The sequence below is a fragment of the Pristis pectinata genome, chromosome 10, assembly GCF_009764475.1.
Source record: "Pristis pectinata isolate sPriPec2 chromosome 10, sPriPec2.1.pri, whole genome shotgun sequence".
In the NCBI taxonomy this organism is placed as follows: domain Eukaryota; kingdom Metazoa; phylum Chordata; class Chondrichthyes; order Rhinopristiformes; family Pristidae; genus Pristis; species Pristis pectinata.
In genome coordinates this window covers 18,667,912-18,693,624 of record NC_067414.1, presented here as the reverse complement: position 1 = coordinate 18,693,624, position 25,713 = coordinate 18,667,912, and the positions used below count along the sequence as shown (strand labels likewise).

General features: G+C 42.9%; 1 protein-coding gene across 1 annotated transcript in view; it reads right to left on the bottom strand.

The window, feature by feature from the left end:
• Nucleotides 1-8,365, bottom strand: part of LOC127575107 (adhesion G protein-coupled receptor B3-like) — a 609,306-nt gene extending 600,941 nt beyond the window's left edge. The window contains 2 exon segments of the mRNA XM_052024767.1: nucleotides 4,291-5,074; nucleotides 7,788-8,365. Coding sequence (XP_051880727.1) covers nucleotides 4,291-5,059 — 769 coding nt within the window. The 5' untranslated portion in view covers nucleotides 5,060-5,074; nucleotides 7,788-8,365.
• Nucleotides 8,366-25,713: the final 17,348 nt, after the last annotated feature.

Genomic DNA, 25,713 nt, shown 5'->3' with positions numbered 1-25,713 from the left:
TTTTTCTTTCAATCATTGCCTACCCAAATATTTACCTTCTGGAGCTGGGTTCACATCTTTCTCCATGATAGCTCTCTGCGAGGTGGGAAATTGTCGACCATGATGGATAGGTGCACTTCACTCAGATAACCCTCTTGGGCAGGGTTGTCTCTCTAACGAGGAAAGTATTTGGTGAATCACTAGCATCAGCTTACATTATTCCATGCAACAAATCTAAAACCATTTCAAGTACCACTGGTGTTTGACCTTGAGTGGTTTCTCTGTGTGTGTGTGTGTGTGTGTGTGTGTGTGTGTCAGTGTGTTGTGTGTGTGGGTGTGTGGTGGGGGGTGGGGGGGGGGGGGGGGAGGGGTGGTCCACAGTCAGACTGTTAACCTGAGCATTATGCTTTGTTGCAAGGTGCATTCAAAATTAAATTGTACTGGTGTTAAACGAATGACATTGCTGGCTAGGAAGAGGAACAGAGGCAGTACTTTGAGACAAGACACCTGATGTACTGCTCTCAATCTCATCTGCTGCACCAAATTTGGAGTAAATGAGATTAAACAATGTGGCTATAATTTATTGCACTGTGCAATAGACATAATCCATTTCTGCTCAGCATCCAAGTCATACAAGATTAGTGTTGGGATCTGATAAAGGTGAAACCTATGAGCCAAATGTTTTTTCATACAAATAACAAATTAATTTGTATATGTTTCCCGTTATTTTAATTGCACCCACATTCCAATGTACTCTGGTCTTGGGTTACTATGTTCTAATTCTATCCATATATCAGTGGAGTAGTGTCAACAAGCAGCTCTGCCACAATTTGGCCATTAGATGCACTGAGAATCGGTTAACAGGAAAAGCCATCTCACACGCCGTAGACTAAACACATTGTGCAGTATAATTCCAAATAATTCCAATATGGTTTTCCGGTGCTGCTGCGCGGATTATTAACACGCTAACCGTTTAGATCCTTGGGAGAAGAGTTCTCTGCTGAACACACACACACACACACACACACACACACACACACACACACACACACACAGATGGAGGGCCTTGGAGAAGAGTTCTGTGCAGCCCACACAGCAAACACACACACACACACATACACACGCGCGACCTTGAGAGTGAAGCTGGGTGAGGGGACACACAGAGTTTAGTTTTTATTGCTAGGCACACTGTAAAGCGAGTGGTTCGCGGTTCAGATCCTACATTGAGGGGTGATATCAAGGCGGAACAGTGTACCGGTGTTGAATGTAATTTATTTTCACCGCTACCTACATTACCAAACACATCCCTCGCTTGAGCTGTTACACCGAAACGTCAAGGAAAGGAAACTGCTGAACATCAGATAGTACGGCTGTTTCTCTGTCATAGCACAGCACAATTGCATAGATGTTAAATTGTTGCCACTACAGTTTATATAACCTGTAAATGCCAAGATTGCAATAGCAACATAAAATGCCAAAAGCCGGTCTGGGATTTTCTGAGCGCGTTAATTTCGCTCGATTCATCGCTACACTTTATCCATTCGCTGCCTGTCATTTTACTTTAGACGTGGCCTTTGGCGTCGGGAATGTTTTGCTCTAATCGAGATGCGTTGCAAGGATGGTTCGGTACCATGTCAGCACGGAGTCACGGAACCGGTCTGCTGGGTGTACGAGTGCGGAACATTGCCCCGCTGTGCCCAGGGAGGGAGGCTTGTTCTGCGGACGTGCTGCAGAGGGCGCAAATGTCACACGAATGCGTCCGTCCGCGGTGTGTGGGACGGAGGCAGCTCGGCTTGTCTGCTGTGGACACGGGCGAATACCATCCGCCAGCTGAGCTGTTCCGCCTCATTGCAACAACTGCCCAATTAGTGCCACCCTTTGCTCTTTCTCCAAGGCCCTGGACATCTATTCGGCAACTATTTATCGCCCTTCCTTGTGAAAATAACTCGAGGACCTTTTTTTTAACTGGTAGAAGAGTTGTGATCACAAATCACCCTGTTTCTACACCACTGTAACATTTACAGACATTTCGGGAGTAGTGGGATGGTTCATTCGCTGCATAAGGTGCACCGCATCTCGAGCCGCGCACAGCTGCGGAAGTCGGCAGCGGTGACGGGGCTAGAGCATTGTATTCCCAACAGGAGCCCGCGCCGTACACTCTGCTGCTCCCCTTATTCTTGCGACGCCGCGCACTTTGGCGGGCTCAGAATTTAACGGGACTGAAGGAAGCCATTCGGGCCATTGTCCCTCTGTCAGCCCTTTGGAACCCGATTCCTTGCTCTTTATCCGGTGACCTGATTTCCTGTTCCACTGGTGGTGGAGGGGAGGTTTATCACCTCCAACAGACGAGGCAGCCCGCTCATTTATTCCCTCCCCTCCACTTGCTCTCTCTCAGTCGGCATGCTCTGCCTGTGGCGTGGCTAACGAAGCAAGCGAGCGTCAAACACAAAACACCCGAAAGAGCCTCCACGTTTCCGGCGAGATGGTCAGGAGGGGCAGAACCTTTTGTATCACGGCCGACTGCGCCTCTTCTTTCTTTGCAAAGGCTGGCTCACGTTCAGGCGCCCGCCAGTGTTTGCGCTCTCGTTCACTGCAGCAACTTATTAACAGTAATACGGTAATGTTAAACACCCTGATTTAAGAAACCATCAGCAAGCTCTGGGCTGGCCTCCCGTGGGCTGCACCCTACTTCTCCGTGCAGAGCAGGTTATGACAAGCACCCAGCTATCTGTTTTCGCCGTTAAATCGAATCAACACCCATTTCTAGAAATACAAGGGATCATTTCGCTTTTCCTTTTTATCTTTTCTATCATATGCCAAAAGTGCTACTTTATCATTTTAACTTCCCCCTTTTTTTTAATGGAAATTGTTCTTCATGTAGAGAAAGGCGGCTGGATGAACAGGCACTTAGCAAGGCCGGAGCGATTGCTCAAAGATCATCCCGTGGGCTACAAACTCCAATCATTATATAAAGCACGCGGACAGGTTAATCTCCAGCGACTACAGTCCTGCCTTTGCAACTCATTGTTCTTTCACAGTGGCAGCTCACAGGTTCATCAGTCGGTTTTACGACGTTGGAAAATAAGGATTTTTTTCCCCCTTCACGGCTGCCCAGGCTGTTACATAATTAATCGAGCCAGATAATAAGTTCTCAATTTTCAATAGGAATGATCGGGGGTCTTCTGTGATAATATATGAGCTAACAGCAAACATGGGAATAGGCTCCTTCGCAAAACAGTGATGAATTATTTAATTGAGCAGTAGCTGTTTACCAATGGCAAGACAGTGGGTTATTCCGAACTGACAGCCTTTTTGCATTGAGAAAATCCCAGAAGTAACATACAATGTAGAAGAATTTTTTGTGTCAAGTTAATTAATGTTGCTGAGTGCTTACCAGGACCCCGGTAAGGTAACAACTTCTTCATTGAGCTGTCAAGCCAACCTATGCTAGGCTGGATATAGAGAGTTAGAAATTTTGTACCCAGATTAACCCCAACTTTAGATATTCTGGGCAATGGGCTCCCCATTGGTATCTGATACAGTAAAAATTCATTGGAACAAGGAGGGAAGCAGTATAGAGACAACATTACCAATTAATATAACTTCCAAAGGCATAATTTTATCTATTGCCCATATATATGCGTCTTATATTTCAGTAACTCCCTCCATAAGGACAACACAGGACAGCATTCATGGCACCAAGTTGAGATGATGTGAGAGTACATTGAATGTCTTGGATCCTCGTCCGCCCTCATTAATAGGCATATTCACAATCTGAAATTCTTTCCACCCCACTGGTAACATGCATCATCTCCCAGTCCCTGTGTTTCTCCTACCTGTCACGTTTAATATGAGCACCGTGGTTTTTATTTTCTTTACGGGTTTTCTTTTACACATCCTTAGAAGCCCACGGGGACCTGCTGGGATTTCTGGCTTTGTTCTGATATGTAAAATAAATAAACTTGCACATTCCAAGAGACAAATGAATTTGAAGAGATTTGGGGAATAAAACAGTCTCTTTACAAAAAAACAAAAAAAGACAATAAGTAAGTTCAGAAAAACAAACTTGCCCTGTTCATTTCAGAAATCTAACAACTATATTTAACCTTTTCTCAAGTTTATTGCTTGAGAGAGATTCTAAATCTAAACACTCATACTCTTCAACATATCCACAATAGTTGTAACCCTAATAATTATGTGCAGTATTTATAAGAATTAGAACACCAATTAACTGGGGCGTGTAATAACTGGTACCTCCAGTGTTTGGGGACAGAAAGTTCCAATGCAATGGGGTAAAATAAGGACGCCTACCTTTTCTGGGCGCTCGCTTGCCCTCGGTCAGGTTGCATGTGTGAGAGGTGTGGAGGCGGGCGGAGAGACAGCCCTCGGTGTCTGCATTGAGAGGTAGTACCATATCGAGCCCGTCCACCCCCGTCATCACATCTTGCTGACAATTGCACTTGGCGTCCATCACCCCGCATGAGCCCGCCTCCGACTCCTTCTTGCCGTCTCCTCCTCCTCCTCTGTCGTGGCCCCCGGCTCTCAGGCAACTCTCCAACCAGCCGCAGAGTACCTGGCAGCCGAACTCGCTGGGGCTCACCTTGTTCAAGACCAGGAACTCGAAAGCTGGCCTATCGCTCTGCCCTTTCCCGCGGGGGTTCCCCGCCGTCACGTCGGGCCAGACCAGGCGGCGCAACTGGACGAAGTTCTTGTCAAACTCCAAAAATACAAACATACCCCTCGCCTGGCACAGGTGAACGACAGATTTGGCGTTTCTCAATAGGTCCCGGATCTTCTCAGGGGAGTAGTGGTCGAATTGGTACGCCCATAGGGAAAAGCTAGAGCAGTCGTGATCCCGCTTAGAAAATTTCAGGTAGATGGTGTATTTGGTCGGATCTGGGTTTTCCAAAGTCCAGGTGCAGTTGGTGGAGTTTTGAGGAAATAATTCGTTGAGCGAATACGATCCGTAAATGACTCCTTTCACGAAGGCGGAGCACAGGTCCTCGGCAACGTTAGATCCAACCATAACCAGGAGATGGGTTGCAAACACATAAGTCACCAGGTCACCAAAGGCCCTCATCCTATGTCATTTGGCCTGGGGAAGGGAAGAAGGTTAGAATGCAAGTAACAGCTCGGCAAGTCCACCGCGGGCTCGTCGTTGGCGGCCGGTGATCAACGGTCCCGCGTGATCATTTCACCATTAAGAGTTGGGCTATCACTGATACAACGGCTTGAATTTTACACTGAGGTTTTTGTTTGATGGCTGAGAAAACATCGCCGCCACGCGGATGTTATCCCAGTGTCAGTGCCAAGTGAGGGAGCTGAGGTCGGTAATTACACAGCACCAGAGCCCGTCTCCTTCAGATATCTAAAGCAACACCACCACTCTGTCACCAAGTTTGTCGTTCACCAAATAAAGCAAATTAGAATGATAACTCAGAAAGTTAAGCACATATTGTTCTAAAATAATGCGTGGAATACTATAATCATCCCTCGCCGATCAATAGCCACATCTAATGAAGTGATTCTTTTCCACATAGCCATCATGTAGACTGGATTTAAAACACGCCGCTGATTAAGTGTTTAGCATTTACTTTTAAGGCTGGAGATGGGATTATCGGAAGCAATCTACATGCATTCGTTGTATCTGCACACAAACCCTTGTTCCCAAGTCTGCCCTGCACTGAGATTGATACGACAGCTCCACTATATAATTAAACTTTTGTTTCTGCAACTTAAGGGAAATTCTAAAACTCCTAAGCATTGCACGGATCGGCCGGTGCACGTGGGTGTCCGTGGTGGGACTTCTCTGGTTACTCACTGCACTGAACTCCGAAAGCGCAGTGCAAAAGGGTCAGCATGCAGGCATTGGTGCACGGGTTGTTCTAAAGAAAAGGCACCCCAGACCCAAAAAATTGACGACAAGAAGATGCCTTCAACTGGAAGGTTGTGCTGGTTTGAACCAGATGCTCCCGTTTCTGTTTTATGCATTTCATAATGTCTTTTTTAAAATCACCTTTTCTCAAGTACCAGTGATGTACTTTTTAATATTCCCAGCACGTCCACGGTATTATAAAGATATGATAATATTGTGCCGGCTATTTCTGAGATAACTGTGCTGGGTGCTTACTTTCCAGGCGGGAATCAAAGAATCTCCGATGTATGAACCAGATTGCACACCTGAAAGTTAGACAAATTAGTCAGCATCTTAAATGTCATGCTTAGCAGGACGACTTGTAGTTAAGATACCCTTTCACGCGGTTTACCTTTCTCAGTCCATCTTGCTGCGTGCATCCCCCCACTTAATTCTTCCTTACGGTTAACCCCACGGTTCTGTGAGGTACTTTGCAATGCGTCAGAATGAACTTTATATTCTCTTAGTGATAAGTCTTTACATTCCAATTCACGTCATCCGGTGGGACCCATAATGTGTAAACAAGGCGCATCTTCTTGAATATCAAATGAGGCTGGGAGGCCCGGAGCATTCTACCTGAACTGATGATTGAATTGAAGACGTGTCCAGGGGTTAAATTGGTCATTGCGAAAAAAAAACATTTAGCTTGGAATAAGAATCGCATCGTACTACAAGGACGCTTAAAAAACTCCAAGATTGTCACAATGTTCTCATAATATTCCTTGCTATTCGCCTAAATTAACAGTTCATATATTAATTTTTATTAAACCTGTTAACATCGATTGAATCTCAGCGATGTGAATGTAGCCTTCACTTAAGCAAGTGGAAAGAGCTGGATACAGGGACATTGCACGGGTCAATGGTGCTGGAGTTTAAAAGCTTACAGTTAGGAATTCAATAATAATACACTTCAGGATTTTACAGAGCTGCAAATATTGCTGCAAATCCTTGTCCTGCCTTTGTTCATTTTAGCTCTGTGACAAAAGTTCAAATGCATCTGATTAAAATGACACTTTTGTTTAACAAAAAGAAAACAGGCTCGAGAAATGCGTCTCTGGCCCCGTGCGATTGGAGACCTCTTTAAACGCAGCTTTTCAGGGTTCGTAGTTTAGCGCCCAAATTCTAAGTAGACGTGATGCAGAGCTGCAGTCTCCCCGTGAGTCACAGCCGGTCGAACAGAAGATGTTACAGCAGAGTGGCAAACACATCTCCACTCTGCATTATCCAGCGGAGCCCGACACAGGCTGGCAAGCGGGACCGAAACGGAGGAGCATCCGCAATCTTCTACTCGTGTTCAGGGAAGTCAGGGTATCCAACTAAAATCAGTTCTTTTACCCCCCCCCCCAAAAAAAAAGAGAGAAAACTTTGTCCTGTAACGCGTTCGGTTAACGTGCACACAGTGTTCAGGTGCAGCCGAGTAAAGGCTCAAGAGAGGTTTCTGTATTTGGACAATTTAAAAAAAGCAGCGCAGGTGTCCAGTGAAGCCGTTCCCACAAGTTTAATAGCAGCAGCCGTGTAAGACATAGTCGGCGCCAGAGCCCCGCTGTCTGCACAAGTTGTTCTGGATGCTGAGACTCTCGCACTGGCTCACTTCCATCTCAACTTCCTCTACAAACACGTTTCTCATCTAACATTTCCCACCCGCCATCCCGCTCAGGACAACTTAATTGTTTTTGAATCTGCCAGGATCATTTGTCTCCAGGCGTTTTACTTTTAAGCAAAATATCTGAAAGGGACGGTTACCGAGGCCGGCCCGACTGACTGGCAAAGATTTAAGAATGGTTGCTGTCACCGACTGAAGCGGATATCGGATATATATGGTACATACAAGCCTACGACCCGCGGTGAGGTCTTACGCTAAAGAGCGAGAAAGAGCAAGCAGCTTGCCTCTTACCTTCCAATCCGAAAACTGTGCCTACTTCTTCACAATGCTAGCACATATACCCAGTGTGGAGTGGGAAGATTTCCATTCCTCGAATCTAACTCTTCCCATTTTACCCCTAAAAAAACAATCAACAATTGGAACCGGTTCTTCTGAAAGCCATTAAACTCCAGGATGCATTTGTACGGGGAATGTGTCTCTCCCTCTCGCTCTCCCGCAAGTAGAACCGTTAAAAAAAACCAGTCCGATGGAGTAGCGGGGTTTTTTTTTGTTTTGTGAAGCGGATTATGTTGAGGGGGGAAAAACACAAGATTGCGAAATAATAAAAAAAGAGGCGAGAGGAAGCGGCTGAGATCTTCGCTCGCTGCGGAAATAGATTCAGATCACTGGCGGACTCTCCCGAGATGACATGGAGGAAAAAATCCTTGGCTGGTGAAGAGGAGGGGGCGGGGGAGTGGCGGGTGGAAATATGTTAAGAGTGGCGGAGTCTGGTACAGTACAGAGAGAGGAGAGCTGGCTCCAAGATGCGGCTGCGTTCGCACGTCACAACTCGGTCGGATCGGACCCGTATTAACGTGTGCGAGCGCGTCTCTGAGGGCAATTCCACACCGCCTTCGGAGCCCGCAGACAGCAGCAGGGCCTGAGCCTGCGGGCTCCGGGAGGGGGAGATACACACACAAAATAAACGTCCCCCCCTCCCCCGCTCTGCTCTACCATGTGTTAATCCCTCCCAGGGCTGAATTTGTTGGGTTTTTGTTTGAGGGACTGTCAGGTTGGTGCAGTGGCAGTTCTCCGGTGCCCGGCTCCCCGGGGACGGGGGTGGTTGGTTGTGCGGGGGGTGGGGGGATGTGTGGTGGTGGCAGGTGTTCACCCACAACTTCTCAGGAGCCGGACAGACGGCCTAAGGTTGGAAAGGATTCAGAAGCTGAAGGTCTGTCGCTAAAAGACACAAGAAGGGAGTTGTGTGTGTGTGTGTGTGGGGGGGGGGGGGGGGGGTCTCACTCTTGCCAGGGTTAAGGAAAGAAAGAGTGACGAGGTGCAGCGATGAGTGAGAGTGGACCCGCTGGAACTCACCATCTGCGCGGCTGAGGAAGTTTAACATTGTGCATCGGCGGCACAGGGGTGACGAGATGGACCCTTCGATAACGACGGCGATGCTGGAGCGGATGGAGGGATGTTTATGATAGAATTTTCGAGCGGGTGGGGGGGGGGCGGTTCAGATGCTCGTCCCCTCGGTGTGGATGGCATCGACAGAATCCCACCCCGGCAAAGTAGCAGATGGGGCGGGCGCCCACACGGCACGCAGGCAGCCAGTGCCACCGTCTCCCTGGGATCAAAGGCACTCGGCGGGCAGGCAGCGGAACACGGGCACTCTCATGCCAAGGGAAGGGTTAGAAGGCGCTCACCGCCCCCTTCCAAAGGCGGATGGCACCGCTAGTTATTTTCTGGAACACGGTGACACAGATATTTTAGCGCAGGAGAACACAGCCATAAGGAGTAAGGGGCGGTCTTGCCCTGTTTCTGCTGAGATGCCCCGTTGACGGCCCTCTAACGCGGCCGGGTATTTCTTTGCAGTCACCGATTAAAGCCTCCGGAATGGTCCGTCGAAATGTCAGTGAATATGGAGGGTGACACCGGCACTGACACGGATCTTTGATCGGCTCACAGGGGATCGGATTAATAGGAAGGAGCTCACGGAGTGGTTTTGACTGTGAGCGGTGGCGGGCGGGCGGGGAGGAGGAGAGGGCTGTCTGATGTGGTGTGCTGTGTTCGCGGGCACCGCGTACTTTGCCCGCTGGGGAGCCGCCGCTGTCAGTGGCCAGCGCGAAGCTTCCAGCCCTTCCGCAAATTCAGCGGCGGCAGCAGCCATTGGGGTCAGTTCCCCAGACGTCGCAGGGTACGAGCCCTGACAGTAATCTGGGGAGGTCAACTGTTAAATCTCAGTCACCCTGGTCTCCAGCCTTCCCCTTGCATCTGAACCAAGTTCAGGGCTGGCAAACACCGTCTCCCCCACCCCCACCCCCCGCCTTCTCCCTCCTTACCAGCATCTTGTCACTTCTGTTTTCATTCTGGTCATGTAGCATCAAGCCTGTACTCGGTTTCATGTGAATTCTTAAATTATTCAAAAGAGGACACACTTTGAGAAAACATCTCCAAATAAACCGCTGCCTGGAAAGAACACACACACAGACACTATATATATGTGTGTGTGGAGGGGAGGTGGTGGTATCGCCCCTTGGGATCTGGCTTTAAACTTTGTTCAAGTTGTTTCTCGGTGTCAGGTGTCACATTGCTGTAACTGTTGGGTGAGACGGTAACGCAGATCACTGCTCGTACCCAGCGTGTCGCACTCCTCACCCTCCTTAGGTTAACCTAAATCTCCTCAAGGTGAGTTTTCATATCAAACTTGTTTTCCCTCGGTTTCTTCGACATATAGTACCCTTCATATCCCCTCTTTGTGAGACTTCCCTATTGCACGTCACCGCTTATATGATCCTCGTGGACAAGAACATTTATTTCAACGGGATTAATGGATTACAGTTCTCCATGTAGATTGGTAGTTAACATTTAGCTTTGCCAGTTCTACCTATATTACGAGGAAGTGTCTAGAATTCAGCCCAGAGATTTATGCTCCCATGGTACTCTTCCCGTCCAAGTTCATTCCATTCAAGGTAGGGAGCATCTGTAGAAAGAGAAAGAGTGAATGTTTCAGGCTGAGGACCCTTCATCACAGTCTGGCACCTGAAACGTTGAACTCTGTTTCTCTGTCCATCAGTGCTGCCTGACCTGCAGAGTGTTTCTAGCAGTTTCTGTTTTTATTTCAGATTTCCAGCATCTGCATGTGTTTTGAATTTCATCTCATCCAAGCTGTGTGGCCACCCTCACCTTCCTTTCTCTCTCACCTGCATGTTTATATCCACATAAAGGCATCTCAGTGATCAGCAATCTGAATAACCATATTCTTCCTCCTCTTCATTAGATTCCTTCTTTATCTGACCCCAACATTTGGACTTCCCACCTGTAGATCCATCCAATCGAATAGTTTCAGATCCTTTAACAGTCATCCCTTGCCCCAATATATTGAATCTTTCAGGAGAGTGAAACTCCTTGACTAACCAATTCAAGGTGATTTCTGATTCAACCTGAAGTTTCCGAATCATTCTAACTCTTTGTCCAATTCATCAAGCCCTCGGTGAATAATCGATTCACTGCCCTCTCCTGCCAGGTTGGTATCAAGGTGTATGGTCTAGCATCATGAACCTGAACAAACTCATCCCTGCATTGATCTCCTATGACCTACAATATCACCAACATACTACAGAAGGAAACTCATAGCAGGGAGGTATAATAATTGTACTTCTAAATGTTTGGAGAATGCTGGAGCAAAGATCAGATGATCAGAGACATATAAATTCCTGTCCCCTTCAATCAAACCATGCTCAAGCTGACTGAACCAATTTTGAGTTTCAAGTTCTGTTCTAACTTTGGTGGTCTCTTGTGAATGCTCTGATGGGAGTGAGATAAATGCTGCAGTGTCAACCCAAGCAAAAGCCTATGGGTCAGGTTTCATTCTTCACCTCTCCTTTGGATCATATTTGTCATTGTCAGAAATTTATGATCACACATTTGCCTCATTTTTAATGAAAAAGGGGTTGAATTTTTCATTGATTTTCACTGAAACAAAATATCAGATGCCCACAATTTCTTTATAAATGTTAGTTTGGAGTAGGCCTTTATACAGTATTATTTTGTTAAAAGGGATGAGAAGAAAAGCAAGCTATCAGCCCTGGCCCCTAATAGCATCATTTAACACTTTCTCAGCAGCTGACAACCTTTTCTCTGTTGCAAAAACTGCCATGTTCAGTAATACAATACAGTGTTCATGTAAAACTGTTAAGCAGCTATTTTAAAAATCATGTTTAATTGGCAGTGCATTACATTCACTTCTGTTATCTGTGAAGCAGAACATTCTTTCCATGGAGACCCATACTGTCTTAGACTGCAACTTGAAACTATTTGTAAAGAGTTATCTAGGAGCATCACAGTCTGAAACTGATATAGCTGACATCAAGCCTGAAGGACAATGACTGAGTTACTATTATCCTTGCAATAACTTTGACGTTGTACTAAGGGATAAAGGGGATTCAGGAACAGAGGGAGCTGGGTGGCATTTTGGCACAAATCTTTGTAGCTGAAGGACAAGTTGAAAAATGCTGTTAAAAACATATTTGGGTCTCTTTTCTTTATCACGGGGCACAGAAGCCTTGAATTATGCTGGATCTTTATGAAATACTGTTTAAGACCCATTTGAAATATCACGACAAATACATATACATTATGGTTTTGGAAGACCACTGAGGTTTTAGAGTGGGTGCTGAGGAAATCTAGGAGACTGATACCAAGGATGAAATACTTCATTTAGGTCAAAAGACTAAAGAAGCTGTGGTTATTTTCATTAGATTAGAAAATGTTAAGGGGAGATTTAATAAAGATGTTCAAAAGTCAGGAAGGGTTTTGATAGAGTCACTTGGTACTGACAGATATTGGTAACCAGAGGGCATTGATTTATTGTAATGGTAACAGAATCAAAGGGGATATGAGGATAATTTTTTTATACAGGGGGTTATTCTGAGAAGAAATACACTGCCTGAAGAGTTGGTGGAAGTAGATTTAACAATGATCTACTAGAGGGAAAAGCTGAACAGCACGGTAGCGTAGCAGTTAGCGTGACGCTATTACAGCACCAGCGATCGGGGTTCAATTCCCATCATTGTCTGTAAGGAGTTTGTACATTCTCCCATGTCTGTGTGGGTTTCCTCCGGGTACTCTGGTTTCCTCCCACATTGCAAAGACGTACGGGTAGGTCAATTGGGTTTAAAATGGGCGGCGCGGACTCGTTGGGCCGGAAGGGGCTGTTACCACGCTGTAAATAAAATTTTAAAAAATAATAATTTAATTTAATTTGAAAGGGGAAAGACCAGGGGAAAGAACAGGGGAATGAGAATTATTAGATGGCTGTCAAAAAGGCACCATGGTATGAATAGCTTTCCTCCATACTGAATCATTAATGCTTTCATTATTTATACACAGCATTCCTCATGCTCAGGATGTATAATACACTTCACAATCAATGAATTACATCTTATGAGTTGTTACTGTTGTATGAAGTACACCAGCCAGTTTATGCATAGCAAGCTCCCATTGACCAGATTTTTTTTAGTGATGTTGGTGAAGGAATAAGTATTGATTACATAAACATCTCCTGCTCCTACATTTACCCGAGAAGACAGACAAGGCTGCAGTTTAACATGTCGTTGGAATGAAACCACATTTGACATTACAGCACTTCTTCAGTTCAGGAGTGCTTGCTTAGATGATGTGCTTATGTCTCCAGTGTGGGGCTTAAACCCACAACCTTCTGAATCAGGGAGGAAAGTGGTGCCCCTGAGCCACTGTCAGCACATATACAAAGGTTAAAGGGCACCATGTCTGAAACATAAAAAGAGTTTTTATTTACCATACTGGCCTTCCTTGTAAAAATTAGATTTGTGCACTTGTTTGATAAATGTTGAACATGATAGATGTTTGCTAATGTTACAGGTTGTGTCCAACCTTCAAACATTCAGCAAATGAAATTTTGATTATAAGCTGTCCCGATGTTGCACACAATTCACTGAACTGCATTGCGAACACCATAATCCCAATGCAAGGTTTCTGCTGAGCAGTGCTTGTTAAATAATGAATGGATCTAATCAGGACCAAATGTCTTGTGTGGCGGTGAAATGTCATTTTGAACTACTGAGTTACAAAATGATTTATGGTGTATTTAAAAAAAAACAGGTGAATCATTCTTGAAATTGTCCATTAATGAAGATGTGCACATTAAATGATGTTACGGAATTCCAGCTCCTCAGAGCCTCCTTTCCTTTCCGAGCAATGGTCCTTAAACAATCCAAAACCAAATATTTCTCCTCTCTCTCTGCTCACCCAGCTTCTTTCAGTCTCCTCTTTTCTGTGAACACTTTGCTAGAGAAAGGCTATGGTTACTCATATCTCTGGAGCTATCATTTTTAAAAGGGAGTTTCTTAAAGGGGTCATACCCTCACTTGGGCTCAAAGCATAACTCAGCCTGTGGCTGACAGATCAGACTTCAATCATCCTCTTAAACAGTTCATGCATATGTTTACTTGTGTGCATTTGATCATGCATCTGTGATACCACACTGAATATAAATTCTAATAGCTAAAAATTCAAACTGACAGCCACCAATCATTGCAAGAAGGAAAATACTCCAACAAACACAAACAAAATTGCTGCCTTTTTTCAGTATCAGCAAGGTGAGAAACTTGCAAAGTTCCAGATGTGACTTTGCAAATGCTTATATCGCACACAGCAGACATAATTCTAAACCTCTGATCAGTAACGTCATGTTTCTCATCACTGGCAACATTCTTTTTAACAAGAGAGATTCTAAGTCGATTTTTATTTTACTATGTCATTTAGTGCCACTATTGTCAGATAAATAAACCTTTTTTTATATAGATATGGATGATTGTTAGTTTCAGTGTGGCAGAGATGATTCAGTCATCTGGAACTCATTTCCTCGCTGTCCATGACTGCACATCAAGCCGATATGTGTCTTTGAGCAGGCAATGCCTCGCATGAAGTTATTAGATCAATAGTGTAAGTAAATTTGTGTTTAATATCAACTGCACCACGTTGTTGTTTATTTCCAAAATTAAGCTGTTCAAGTAAATGGTAAAGGAAGGCAGGAAAATTGAATTAACTCCTCATAGAAGGAGATTTAATCTTGGAGTGGGATGTATCAGTTTGAAACTAGACTAGAAGGATTAAATTATGAAGCTAGATTGCATAGATTAATGCAGTTATTTTCTTGTGTTTAAAAGAGTAGGAAGTACCCAATTAAGGCATGTATGAAGAATAAGGGAGTTGATAGGGCAGATAGAAATTCTTTCCTTTGGTAACAGGGTCCAGAAGAAGGAGGCAACACCTTAAAGTTAGAGCTAAGGTTTTTGTGGTGATGACAGGAAGCACTCCTTCTCATAGTACCGCAAATCTGGAATTCTCTTCCCTATAAATTGTAGAACTGGGGTTCAATTGAAAATCTCAAAACTGAGATCGACAGCTTTTAGTCAGTCAGGGGTATTGAGAGTTGGGGAACCAAAGTGTTAGGAGTTAAGATACATATTGGCCGTGATCTAAGCAAATGATAGAATCTGCTCGAAGGGCTGAATGGCCAATTGATCTTTGTTCCCATTTACTGGTTTAAGGGTTTAAGTGGACAAAGCAGATTGAGCATTAGCTTTCAATGGTGAATTAGGTAACTATCTGTGAAGTATTAATCTGCACGGACATGAGGAAATTGCGGCCAATTGGATAACTCCTTCAAAGAGCTGCCACAGGCATGATGGATGGGCTGGATAGCCTTAGTATATGCGGGGAGATTCTGGGATGGTGTAACTGATCTCTCTTAGCGCTACTTAGAGTTACTGCATCAATGCAAACAACACTCCAAAGGAGCAATGTTTAAACATTTTTACATCAAAGGTAATTCCTTTAGTTTTGCTTACTGCTCATAGAGAATTAATTCAGTATAAGGACTGTTGATTTCAGTAAAGTGTGGTAAATTTTTAAAATTGTCTTCCAAGAGTATGTGCTTGTTCATCCCTAATCAATATGAGCAATAATATTTAATATATGCACATATGTAACTATAGGCACTCATTGTTCCATTATGCCCTCTGCACTGATGTAAATAATGACACACCACCTTAAACAAGCATGCATTGTGAAATTCTCTTTATGCAATCCGGAATTGTGTCTACCTATTCAACTCAACAATTGTGAATGACCCTTGAATCGTTTTAATATGGGTATATTATACCTTCTTTAATGTAGCTTTAATGAGCAGGTTGGAGCCTACCATGATGGAAAGAACCAATTTGTGTTTACGCAGCTCTTTTCATATTCTTGGTACATCTATAAGTGCCTAAGAGCCAATAGAATGCCTTGTAATCAATGTTGACACCTGAGCACTTTCTCTTAGGACCCACTTTCAGGCCTCAACTGGGTGTCACAGTGGAGCACATGCTTTCCTGAAATTATTTTTTTGACATTGCGGGCCCAGCAGTTCACATGTGTCATCCTGTTACCTGGTACTGGCTGATCTGTTTCATATTTTCTCACCACATGAAAGGAACTTATTCTGCCAGCACTCTATGCAACCCATCAATTATATTCCCCCATTTATTTCCCTGTAACCTACTGTTTCTCACTTGTACATTAATTCCAGCCTGATTCCCTACCTCCCAGCTACAGAAAGGATAATTTTCAGTAACCAATTAACCTAACAAAACACATGTTTTTGGGAGGAAACCAGAAAACTCCAGGGAGCCCGCATGGTCACAGGGAGAATGTACAGACTCCACACAGGCAGCTCTGGAGGTCAGGATTGAACCCGGATCACTGAATCCATGAGGCAACTGCAGTACCATATGTGTTGTCCACTTTTAGCATCTGGTTAAGTAAATCCAGTGTAGTTGTGTATGATGGCAGCCTGCCTTAAATCTCAGACTATTTTATTCCCTTTGATTTCTAATCATGCATTTTACACTGTTGCATGAAATCAATTGACCTTTCTTGAATCCAATGTCTCAAACAACTGTCAAGGTGAATTTGTTTATCATCTCCTTACCTACTATCTCTCTCAATGCTAAGGTTGGGATTTTCTAATGCACTTCTGGTGAAGTTGAAGTGGAGCAAGAAATTGCATTTCTTTGTGTTAGAAAACCATCCCTGGCCAACATTAAATTTATACATTTTATTTTGATTTCATTAAGTGACCTACTTTGACAAATAAATACGTATGCATTTGGTTCAAGCATTTATACACAGTCAAATATACAGGTGATGCTAAACCATACAAAAATCACATAAAGAAATGTTCAGAGTGCCTTAGACTGATCAGTAGTTGAATGGTTTGGGTTAAGCCATTAACCTGCCTGTCTTTCCAGACAACAACTGATTTGCAGTAAATTTCCAGCTTATCCCTCTTTTTCTGGCACTTACATTATTAATCTAGTCCTATGTGTTTTTATACTTGTTGTAATCTGTGTGGTCAATGTTTAAGTGCTTCTAGCATCATGCTGATTTTACTGATATCAGGATCATACATAAATTTGGATCAGTGCCATATGATGTCAATGGCAAGAAAGAAAGCCGGCATGATAATCTTCCAGTTGCTAATGACACTTGCAAAGGATTCAAAAGAGCTACCTGCTGCAAGGGTTAGCCAGACTGATAAAAAGCACAAGACAAATATGATTGCAAAGACATTGTAATCATTTGAATGTGAAAATATAAGCATTCCAATTTCTTATAGTTAACACAGTTTATAATAGTGAATCGTGATTTTAAGGGCTGAATGGAGATTATTAAAATCTAAACAGATGTAAGTAAACATGCAATCTGATTTTATAATGTAACATTCTTATAATATGAAGCATAAATTGTGAATACATATTGAGCTGAAGGTTATGTTTATGGATCTGACAGTATACTCAAATGGCCAGTAGCTTCACTGAAGCAAAGAACCCTTGTAAGTAAACAGCTCTATAAATAGGACATTCATTCTGTTGTTTGAAGTTATTTAACATCAGAAGATCGCATGCATTATCAGTTGCACAATAGGGTCAGGTTTTCTACTGACCTTTGCATGTTATTCTAAGTTCAGTGCTACACTGGAGAATGTAGTTGCTGATATTGCAGGTATTCTCCTGTATAACAGATGACATGATCAGATTATTATAACTCTACCCAATTTATGAGATTGCCTCATTAGAAAAAAAAGTAAATAACATAAAATATCCATGTGGTTTGCTTCACAACAATTCCTTAAAAAACACTGCAATGGAGAACAAAACTATTGATGTAGTTACATGTAATGGTGAATGCAAATATTTTTAGTGTAAGTATTCAGACATTTTGCATCCAAATGTATATTCATATTTGCATGGGTATGGCAGTTGAACATGTATGGTATATTCTTCAATGTTGCACTGCTCTAGCTGTTTGCTAGTTCCTTGGCTGCATTGTTGAATTTGGCAAGGCTTTGGTTTGATTATATTCTTTGTCTTTTATTTATGGCAGCTAACCCAGAAAGGACCTGGGCTATTTTATTCATGTTTGTTTCTTCTCATTGATTGAGCAGTGTTTTCAACCCAATCTGCTGCATAAGAATGCACCTGCAACTGACGATAATAACTAATGCAGTAAATACCCTATTGCCTGCCATTGGAAACCAGATACTTACAAGTGTGTTTTCCATTATGATAGGTGCAAATAATAATTCCCTTATTTTGATTTACACTGCTATCTTATTGCCATGTACAATGGAAGTGCCCTACCAATATTTTAAAGGTAAAACTAAACCTGAAGGACAGATGGTCATTTATTAGTGCCAAATTTCAGAGGGCAATACACATGTGAAATGGTTTATTGCTTACTTAACACTGCCAGGGTGCAACAATGTTTCTGCCTTGTTGTAGCAGCACAATCTTTGCTGCCCTCAGCAACTGGGTACTTTGCACCAATGAGTCAAAGAAATTATTGTACAGGCTAACTCCAAGATAAAATAACATGATATTTTATCTATTTGGTTCTGTAAATGGAAATATGAGCAATGGTTCAGAAAAGTATAGATCATTTTCAGAGAATGGTGCACAAAGACCCTGGCTGACTGTCTACGGAAGTGTTAGAGGGAGTGCTGAACCGTCAGCGGTGCTTTGAGATGAACCATCACACTGAAGCCTTACCTGCTCTCTTGGCTGGATGCAAAAGATCCCGCAACTATATTATGAAGGAGAGTGGGGGAAGTTATCCTCAGTGAGTGTTTGCTTGTGCTTGCATATGTGCGACAGGGAAAGGTGAGTGACACTGCCTGAGAAAAGGAAAGCAATGGTCTTTCCAGTTACCTCCTCTGTAAGGTAGAAATAACATACAGAACTCGAATATTTGTTCTTAAGAAAGAGTCCATTGATGAATACACACTTGCAGAACTATTCTTTTGGGAGAGCACCATCACCACAAGGACTGCTGCAGTTTAAGTGGAGGACTTGTTGTCCCGATTTTAAGTTCCCACTGCTGTCTGCTGCAAAGTAACACAGTGCCACAGATTAATTCTGTTAAAACGCATTTATTAGCAGTATACTGCAGGAGAATTCTCCTCAGACTCTCATGTAGAGTCTTTATCGGAGGTCTCCACAGTCCAGAGGAGGAGACAGAAATTTATACAGATATTGTCACGCACACTTAATGAATTTGGCTCCACGAGTTTCGTTCAGGCCTCAGAGATCCAAAGGCAGACATCGCACCCATTGTCCAATATAATTGATTTACAATCAAGAGGTTCAAAGACAGGTATCACCCTCATTGTTTAAAACAAGCTTCCCACTCGTTTATTGCACCCACCACCCTTATTGTCTGGCATAACTGGTCTGCAACCAAGGTTCCGGACACAGTAATTATCACTTTTCCATGAATCAGTAGCTTGCGTGCTCTTGCTTGCGAGGTATTTTTACATCAGCTATATGTATAGTTACAGTCAGTCACAGTTTCTTAACCCTTTACTTCCTCAGACTGACCTGCATCTCTAGGACAATGAGGATGGACAACAAACAGGCCCTGATAGTATTACCTTTATCCTGAAAATAATTTAAAGCAAAACTGCTCACATTATGTAAATCATTATTTATTAGGAAAACAGGTCTTCATCTTATTTTTGAAGGGTGAGTTCCCCACTGGCTGGGGTCGTACCTCACACAATGGAAGATGCTTCTGGTTGTTGGAGGTCAATCACTCAGCCCTATATGAGTGCCTCAGGACAATGTCATTTTCACTTACTTCATCAATGATTTTCCTTCTTCATCAGGTCAGAAGTGGGAATGTTCACTGATGATTGTGCAACGTTGAATTTTATTTACAGTTTTTTGGTAAATGAAGCAGCCCATGCCTACATGTAGCAAGTTCTGGACAACATTCCTGGCACTGGTGGATAAGTGGCAGACAATGTTCATGCCACACAATTACTCAGCAATGACCATCTCCAACAAGGGAGAGCCTGACATTTTCTCTTTGGCATTGCAATTGCTCAGCCCCTCACCATCAACATCCTTGAGAGGGTCACTGCTGACCAGATTCTTATGATCAGCCACATAAATACCATGGCCACAAGAGAGGCCAGGGGCTGGATAATCTGCAGAGCGACTCACCACCTGATTCTCCAAAGTCTTTCAATCATCTACAAGGCACAAGTCAAGAATGTGATCAAACACTTTCCACTTGCACCAACAACCCTTAGAAAGCTGAACATCCTTTGAGGCAAAGCAGCCAACTTGATTGGCATCCCATCCACCACCTTTAATACTCAGGTTATCTGTCAGTGCATCTGCTGCCCTTGCCCTTCTCGGTATTAGAGCTCACAGGTATAAGAGGTGCTGCCGAAGAAGCTTTGGCAAGTTGCTGCAGTGTGCGCCATCTGTAAAATGTTCAGTAAAATCATTAGAACTGAAAATAGGAGCATGAGTGTGACCAGTGAATGATACTTTCCCACACATCCAGCAATTGTAACCAAAGATGAATTCCTCCCTCATGGTAATAATCATCAATGATACCCAATATTGTGTGCTAAGTCTGGGCTTTCTAACAAGCATTGCACACATTTGGTACTTGCTTTTCCTCTTTGGTCAAAGTTCCTTAGCCTTGACTTATAAAGATTAGGATGCCTTATACATTATCAACTTGTCCTGCCATTTCCAAAGAATTTTGTATTGAACCTCCAGGCCTGCTGTGTTTTCTCACCAGGCGAACTAGGATCAAAAACATGAATCAAGTTCTGTTAAACAAGTTATTGACTGAGGATTGTACTGCATTCTACTAAAAAGAATGTACTATAAATTCAAAAGATTCACAGTCGAAAATACAATTGTATTGAAATTGTACTGTGAGATCTGTAACAGCTTCCTCCTCCTTTAATTTAATCCATCCCCAAAGTGTCTTCTTCTTTAAAGTGAATCCATAGAAAAGCTAAATTCCTATAGGAATGGATTAGAATGCCCTAGAACATAGCTTAGAAAAGAAATCCCCTCCTCAGCCTGTTGAGTTCCATCTGAAAACTAGACTGAGCAGTTGACAGAGTTATTCATCCTTGCAGATGTGAATAGAGCTTATGATGAGGTGTAAACATCAAACAGAGGAGTTCCAGCAAACTACATCAACACCAAACATAATCAGACCAAATTCATGTCAATAGGGCCTGCGATGAAAAGAATAAAAGTAAATTCAGCTACGGAAAACTGACTTTAATTTTATAGTGTTGCTTTTCATTTTGCTCAGAGAGTTGATTTGACATTAAAAGTCATAAAAATATGAATGCAGAAAATCTGAAGTAAACGCTGAAAATATTCAGCAAACAGGTCGATGATATGAAAGAGAAATATAGGTTTGAAGTTTATGGTTGTTTATTTTGCAGATTTACAATATTATTCCTTACTTTCAAATGACAAAGAAGGAAGCCATTCAGTCCATTGATTCCATGCCAGTTCACTGAGCAATTTCATTCTCCAGCTAATTTTTCCTGTAATATATTCTCCGCACATTCCCATCAACTCTCCCCAGATTTGACCACTCATCCACACACTAGGGGCAATTGACAGTGGTACATTAACCTATTAACCTGCAGAACTCTGGCATGTGGGAGGAAACCAGAGCACCCAGGGGAAAATCACATAGTCACTGGGAGAACATGCAAACTCCATGCATGTAATAGCAGAGGTCGGGATTGAACCCAGGTCAGTCAAGCTGTGGGGCATCAACACTACCAGCTCTTCCACTGTGCTGTCCAGTCATCTTTGTGCCATAGAGTCACATAGCATGGGAACAAGCCCTTCGGCCCAACTGGTCCATGCCAACCAAGTTGCCCATCTAACCTAGTCCTATTTGCCCGTTTTTGGCCCATATCCCTCTAAACATTTCAGTGCATTAGTCGTGATTTGTATTTTCCTCAAGAACAGATGACATTGTCATGAAGACTAAAATGAAGATCTGAACCTTAGTGACTATATCTATCCTACTCTGCCATGACCTGTTGAATCATAATTGACAGTCTATAGGATGGCTGATCTCATTATACAGGAGCATCCATTGTTCAGTCCTGACACCAACCAGTTTTAAAAAGCTCACTTCCACCTTGTTTCTCTCAAATAGTGTCACTTTAGGTACTGACCCGATCTGAGAACCTGAATAATGCTGTGCAGATATTGTCCTGGATTACTTCAGTCCCAGCTGGCAGGATCCAATACACATGTGCAAAACTAATTGGCCAGAATTTACAGCTGTTCTGTATTGAATACAAACGCTGATTAAAAAGGAAATAGAAATGCTAGCGGTCCCCAATCTGGTGCTTTTTTCTATACGTTGGCATTACCATGTTAATCAGGTGCTTTATTTCAGTGTATTTGTTTCTGTCACTCGAACTATCACTGTACATGAGTGCTCCTGTGGTAATACTACAAAATCTCTGTGTTGTTTATATTCATTAATGCCGGCTCAAATCTCATTGATTCTCTCCATTCCTCCCTCCTCTCCATTAATCCCGCTGTAATTCTTCATGAATTGCTCATAACTGGCATTTAAAAGAGCATTCATAGAATGCAGCAGTGCCAGAGCCCACCATGCATGTGCCTGCTCTTTGAAATATCTATACAATTAATCCCACTCCTCTGCTTTTTCCTTCCAGTCCTGTGAATATTCTCAAGTATGAATCAATTAATTTACAAAAACTAGCAATTGTATTAATGTTCAAAGAAGCTCTTCCTTTTGCTTTTCACAAACTTTTTCTTCTTGGACCCCAATATTCTCAGAGCAACATAAACAATCAATTACTTTATACTTACACTGCAGTATTCTTCACAGAAGTTGATCTTTACAGTACAATTAATAGACAGAGGAAAGTATGAGCCAGGAACTGCTGTTGGAGTCTCTGGACTCTCAACATTGATTATCATAGGTTCCTCCAGAAATATGTCCTCAGATCAGTTCTGCTAGCCATGATATATTAGCCTCTGCTTTCGAAGAGGAACACAATGCACACATACTGCTGTATTGCACATTCAGTGCTTCCAATCCAAGGAAAAAATTGCATCCTTTGTATATTTAATTGAGATTGTTTTCACTCCGTCTGATTTTACTGTTGTCTGTTGAGTAACAGATTTAAGATAAGATGAGATAAGGTATCTTTATTAGTCACATGTACATCGAAACACACAGTGAAATGCATCTTTTGCGTAGAGTGTTCTGGGGGCAGCCCACAAGTGTCCCTACATTTCTGGCACCAACATAGCATGCCCACAACTTCCTAATCCGTACATCTTTGGGATGTGGCAGGAAACTAAAACACCAGGAGGAAACCCACGCAGATACAGGGAGAACGTACAAACTCCTTACAGACAGCGGTGGGAATTGAACCCGGGTCACTGGCGCTGTAAAGTGTTACGCTAACCACTACACTACTGTGCCTGCAAATTATGGAGACTGTAGTTAAGATTTCCCAGAAATAAGATGCTTGGCCCAATTCTATACAAAACATGAGGAAGCTGCTTCCTGTGATGGGCAGGTCCAGAACTGGCATGGGGGTGGGGGTAGAATAACCTTAAAATTAGACCCAGGCTATAAAGGACATTCATCTAAAAACTGTTACGGTTGGGGATTCATTAAGTATTTCAGAACTGAGATGGATAGTCTTTTAAAAGGCTGAAGAATTTGAAGGCAAGGCAAGTAGATAGAATTGAGATACAGATGAGCGATGTTCTAATTGACTAATGGAACAGGTTCCAGACACTGAAATGCTTACAGTTGTTTCTGTGCTGTTTTACATACATAACGAATTGCCCCACACTGTTCCATAAGCTATGGATGGGAAAACTCAGTTATAGAGTCATAGAGTTACCTAGCGTAGAAACAGGCCTTCGGGCTACCGAGTCTTTGGGATGCGGGAGGCAACTGGAGCAACTGGGGAAACCCACACAGTCACAAGGAGAACATACAAACTCCACATAGACAGTACCTGAAGTCAGGATCGAACCTGGATTACTGGAGCTGTGAGGCAGCAGCTCCACTGGCTGCAGCATCATGCCAGCCTAAGTCAGCCTAACCATGATTTCCTAACAAAGACAGAAATAACTCATGCAGCATCTGTGGAGAGAGATACAGAGTCACTGTTTCAGGTCACAGATGCTGCTTTATCCACTGAGTTTTTCCTGCATGTTTCATTTTTGTTTCAGATTTTCAACATTGGTTGCTTTTTTTTAAATTTCAGTGACTTTGTGTAATATTTACCCTCAGTAATGATGCCTGGTATTGGCTTGTGTAGTTCCACAGCAGGAGTTCAATGGAAGTCTCACAAAAGATGAGCTTACAATGACAATCAAAATGGTTTTTACAACGATTTTGGTATCTGTGGAAAGATGGAAAGTGCATAAGATCATAGAGTATCTTGATTCCAATACTAACACCCATTCCATTTCTCTTCTTCCCATTGGCTAAAGGGACAATGGGAATAAAATCAAGGCCCATCTGTTTAGCTGAGCTGGTAATATTAATTGGAAAAAAATCAGCAGGAATATTTCAAACTAATAACTAAACTTATGAGTGTTGATGATGTGTTTGTGTGAAAAAAGAGCACATCCATTTGAGACAATAATATGGTGACTTTGGCACAGAAAAACTGAATGATGCAAATAACGTAGGTGCCGGCTCAGACACAGTGGTGATGGCTTGTTAATCAAAGCTGATATCCCTGGAAGGGAAGTATATAGAAGGAGACGATTGAGGACAGGGGAGAGAAAAAAAAAGTCAGTGCTGGAGCTGTGAGAAACAGAACTTTGCAGTTTCTGGAACCTGAAATAAAAGGTCAGGTCAGATAGCTGCTGTGGATGGGAAAAAAACTGAGTTAAGAATAGATAGAGTAGACAGCCAGTGCCTCTTTCCCAGGGCACCAATGCTCAATACAAGAGGGCATGGCTTTAAGGTAATGGGTGGGAAGTTCAAGGAAGATATCAGAGCCAGGTTTTTTTATCCAGGGAGTGGTTGGTGCATGGAATGCGCTGCCTAGGGTGGTGGTGGAGGCAGGTACATTGGTAAAATTCAAGAGATTGTTAGATAAACATATGGAGGAATTTAAAATAGGGGGATATGTGGGAGGAAGAGGTTAGATAGTCTTAGGCGTGGTTTAAAGGTCGGCACAACATGGTGGGCTGAAGGGCCTGTATTGTGCTGTATTGTTCTATGGTTCTATGGTTCTATGTTTCTACGGTTAATCTTATAGGTAAGTGAAATTTTTAAAAAAATGCAAATGCTGGAAATCTAAAACAAGAACAGAAAATACTGGAAGTACTCAGCAAGTCAGGGTGCATTTGTGGGAAGAGAAGGAGAGTTAATGTTTCAGATCAGAGAACTTTCATCAGATCTTGTAGGTAGATGATCCTCCAAGAGAACTGGCCAATTCTGACACAAAATGGATAGGCAGGTTATCTGAAATAGTTGAATTCAGTATTGATTCTTTGAAGGCTGTAACATGCCTAGTTGCAAGATAAAATGCTGTTCTGCAACTTATGATGAATGTTGGCCTGAACACCAGGGATAACTGCCACTGACCTCTTAATGCGAGGGATGTTTTCCATCCCCATGAGAGAGGAACAAGGCATTTGTTTGACCTTCAAAGGTGCAACACTGCTCTGGAGTTGCCCATCATGAATGTGGGATGACAGTATTAACACCAATTACAGATGCCACCAACATTGGACCTTGCTCTTTAGTCAATAATATATTATTTATTTTTAAGTTTCCTGCACTTTCATTTTAA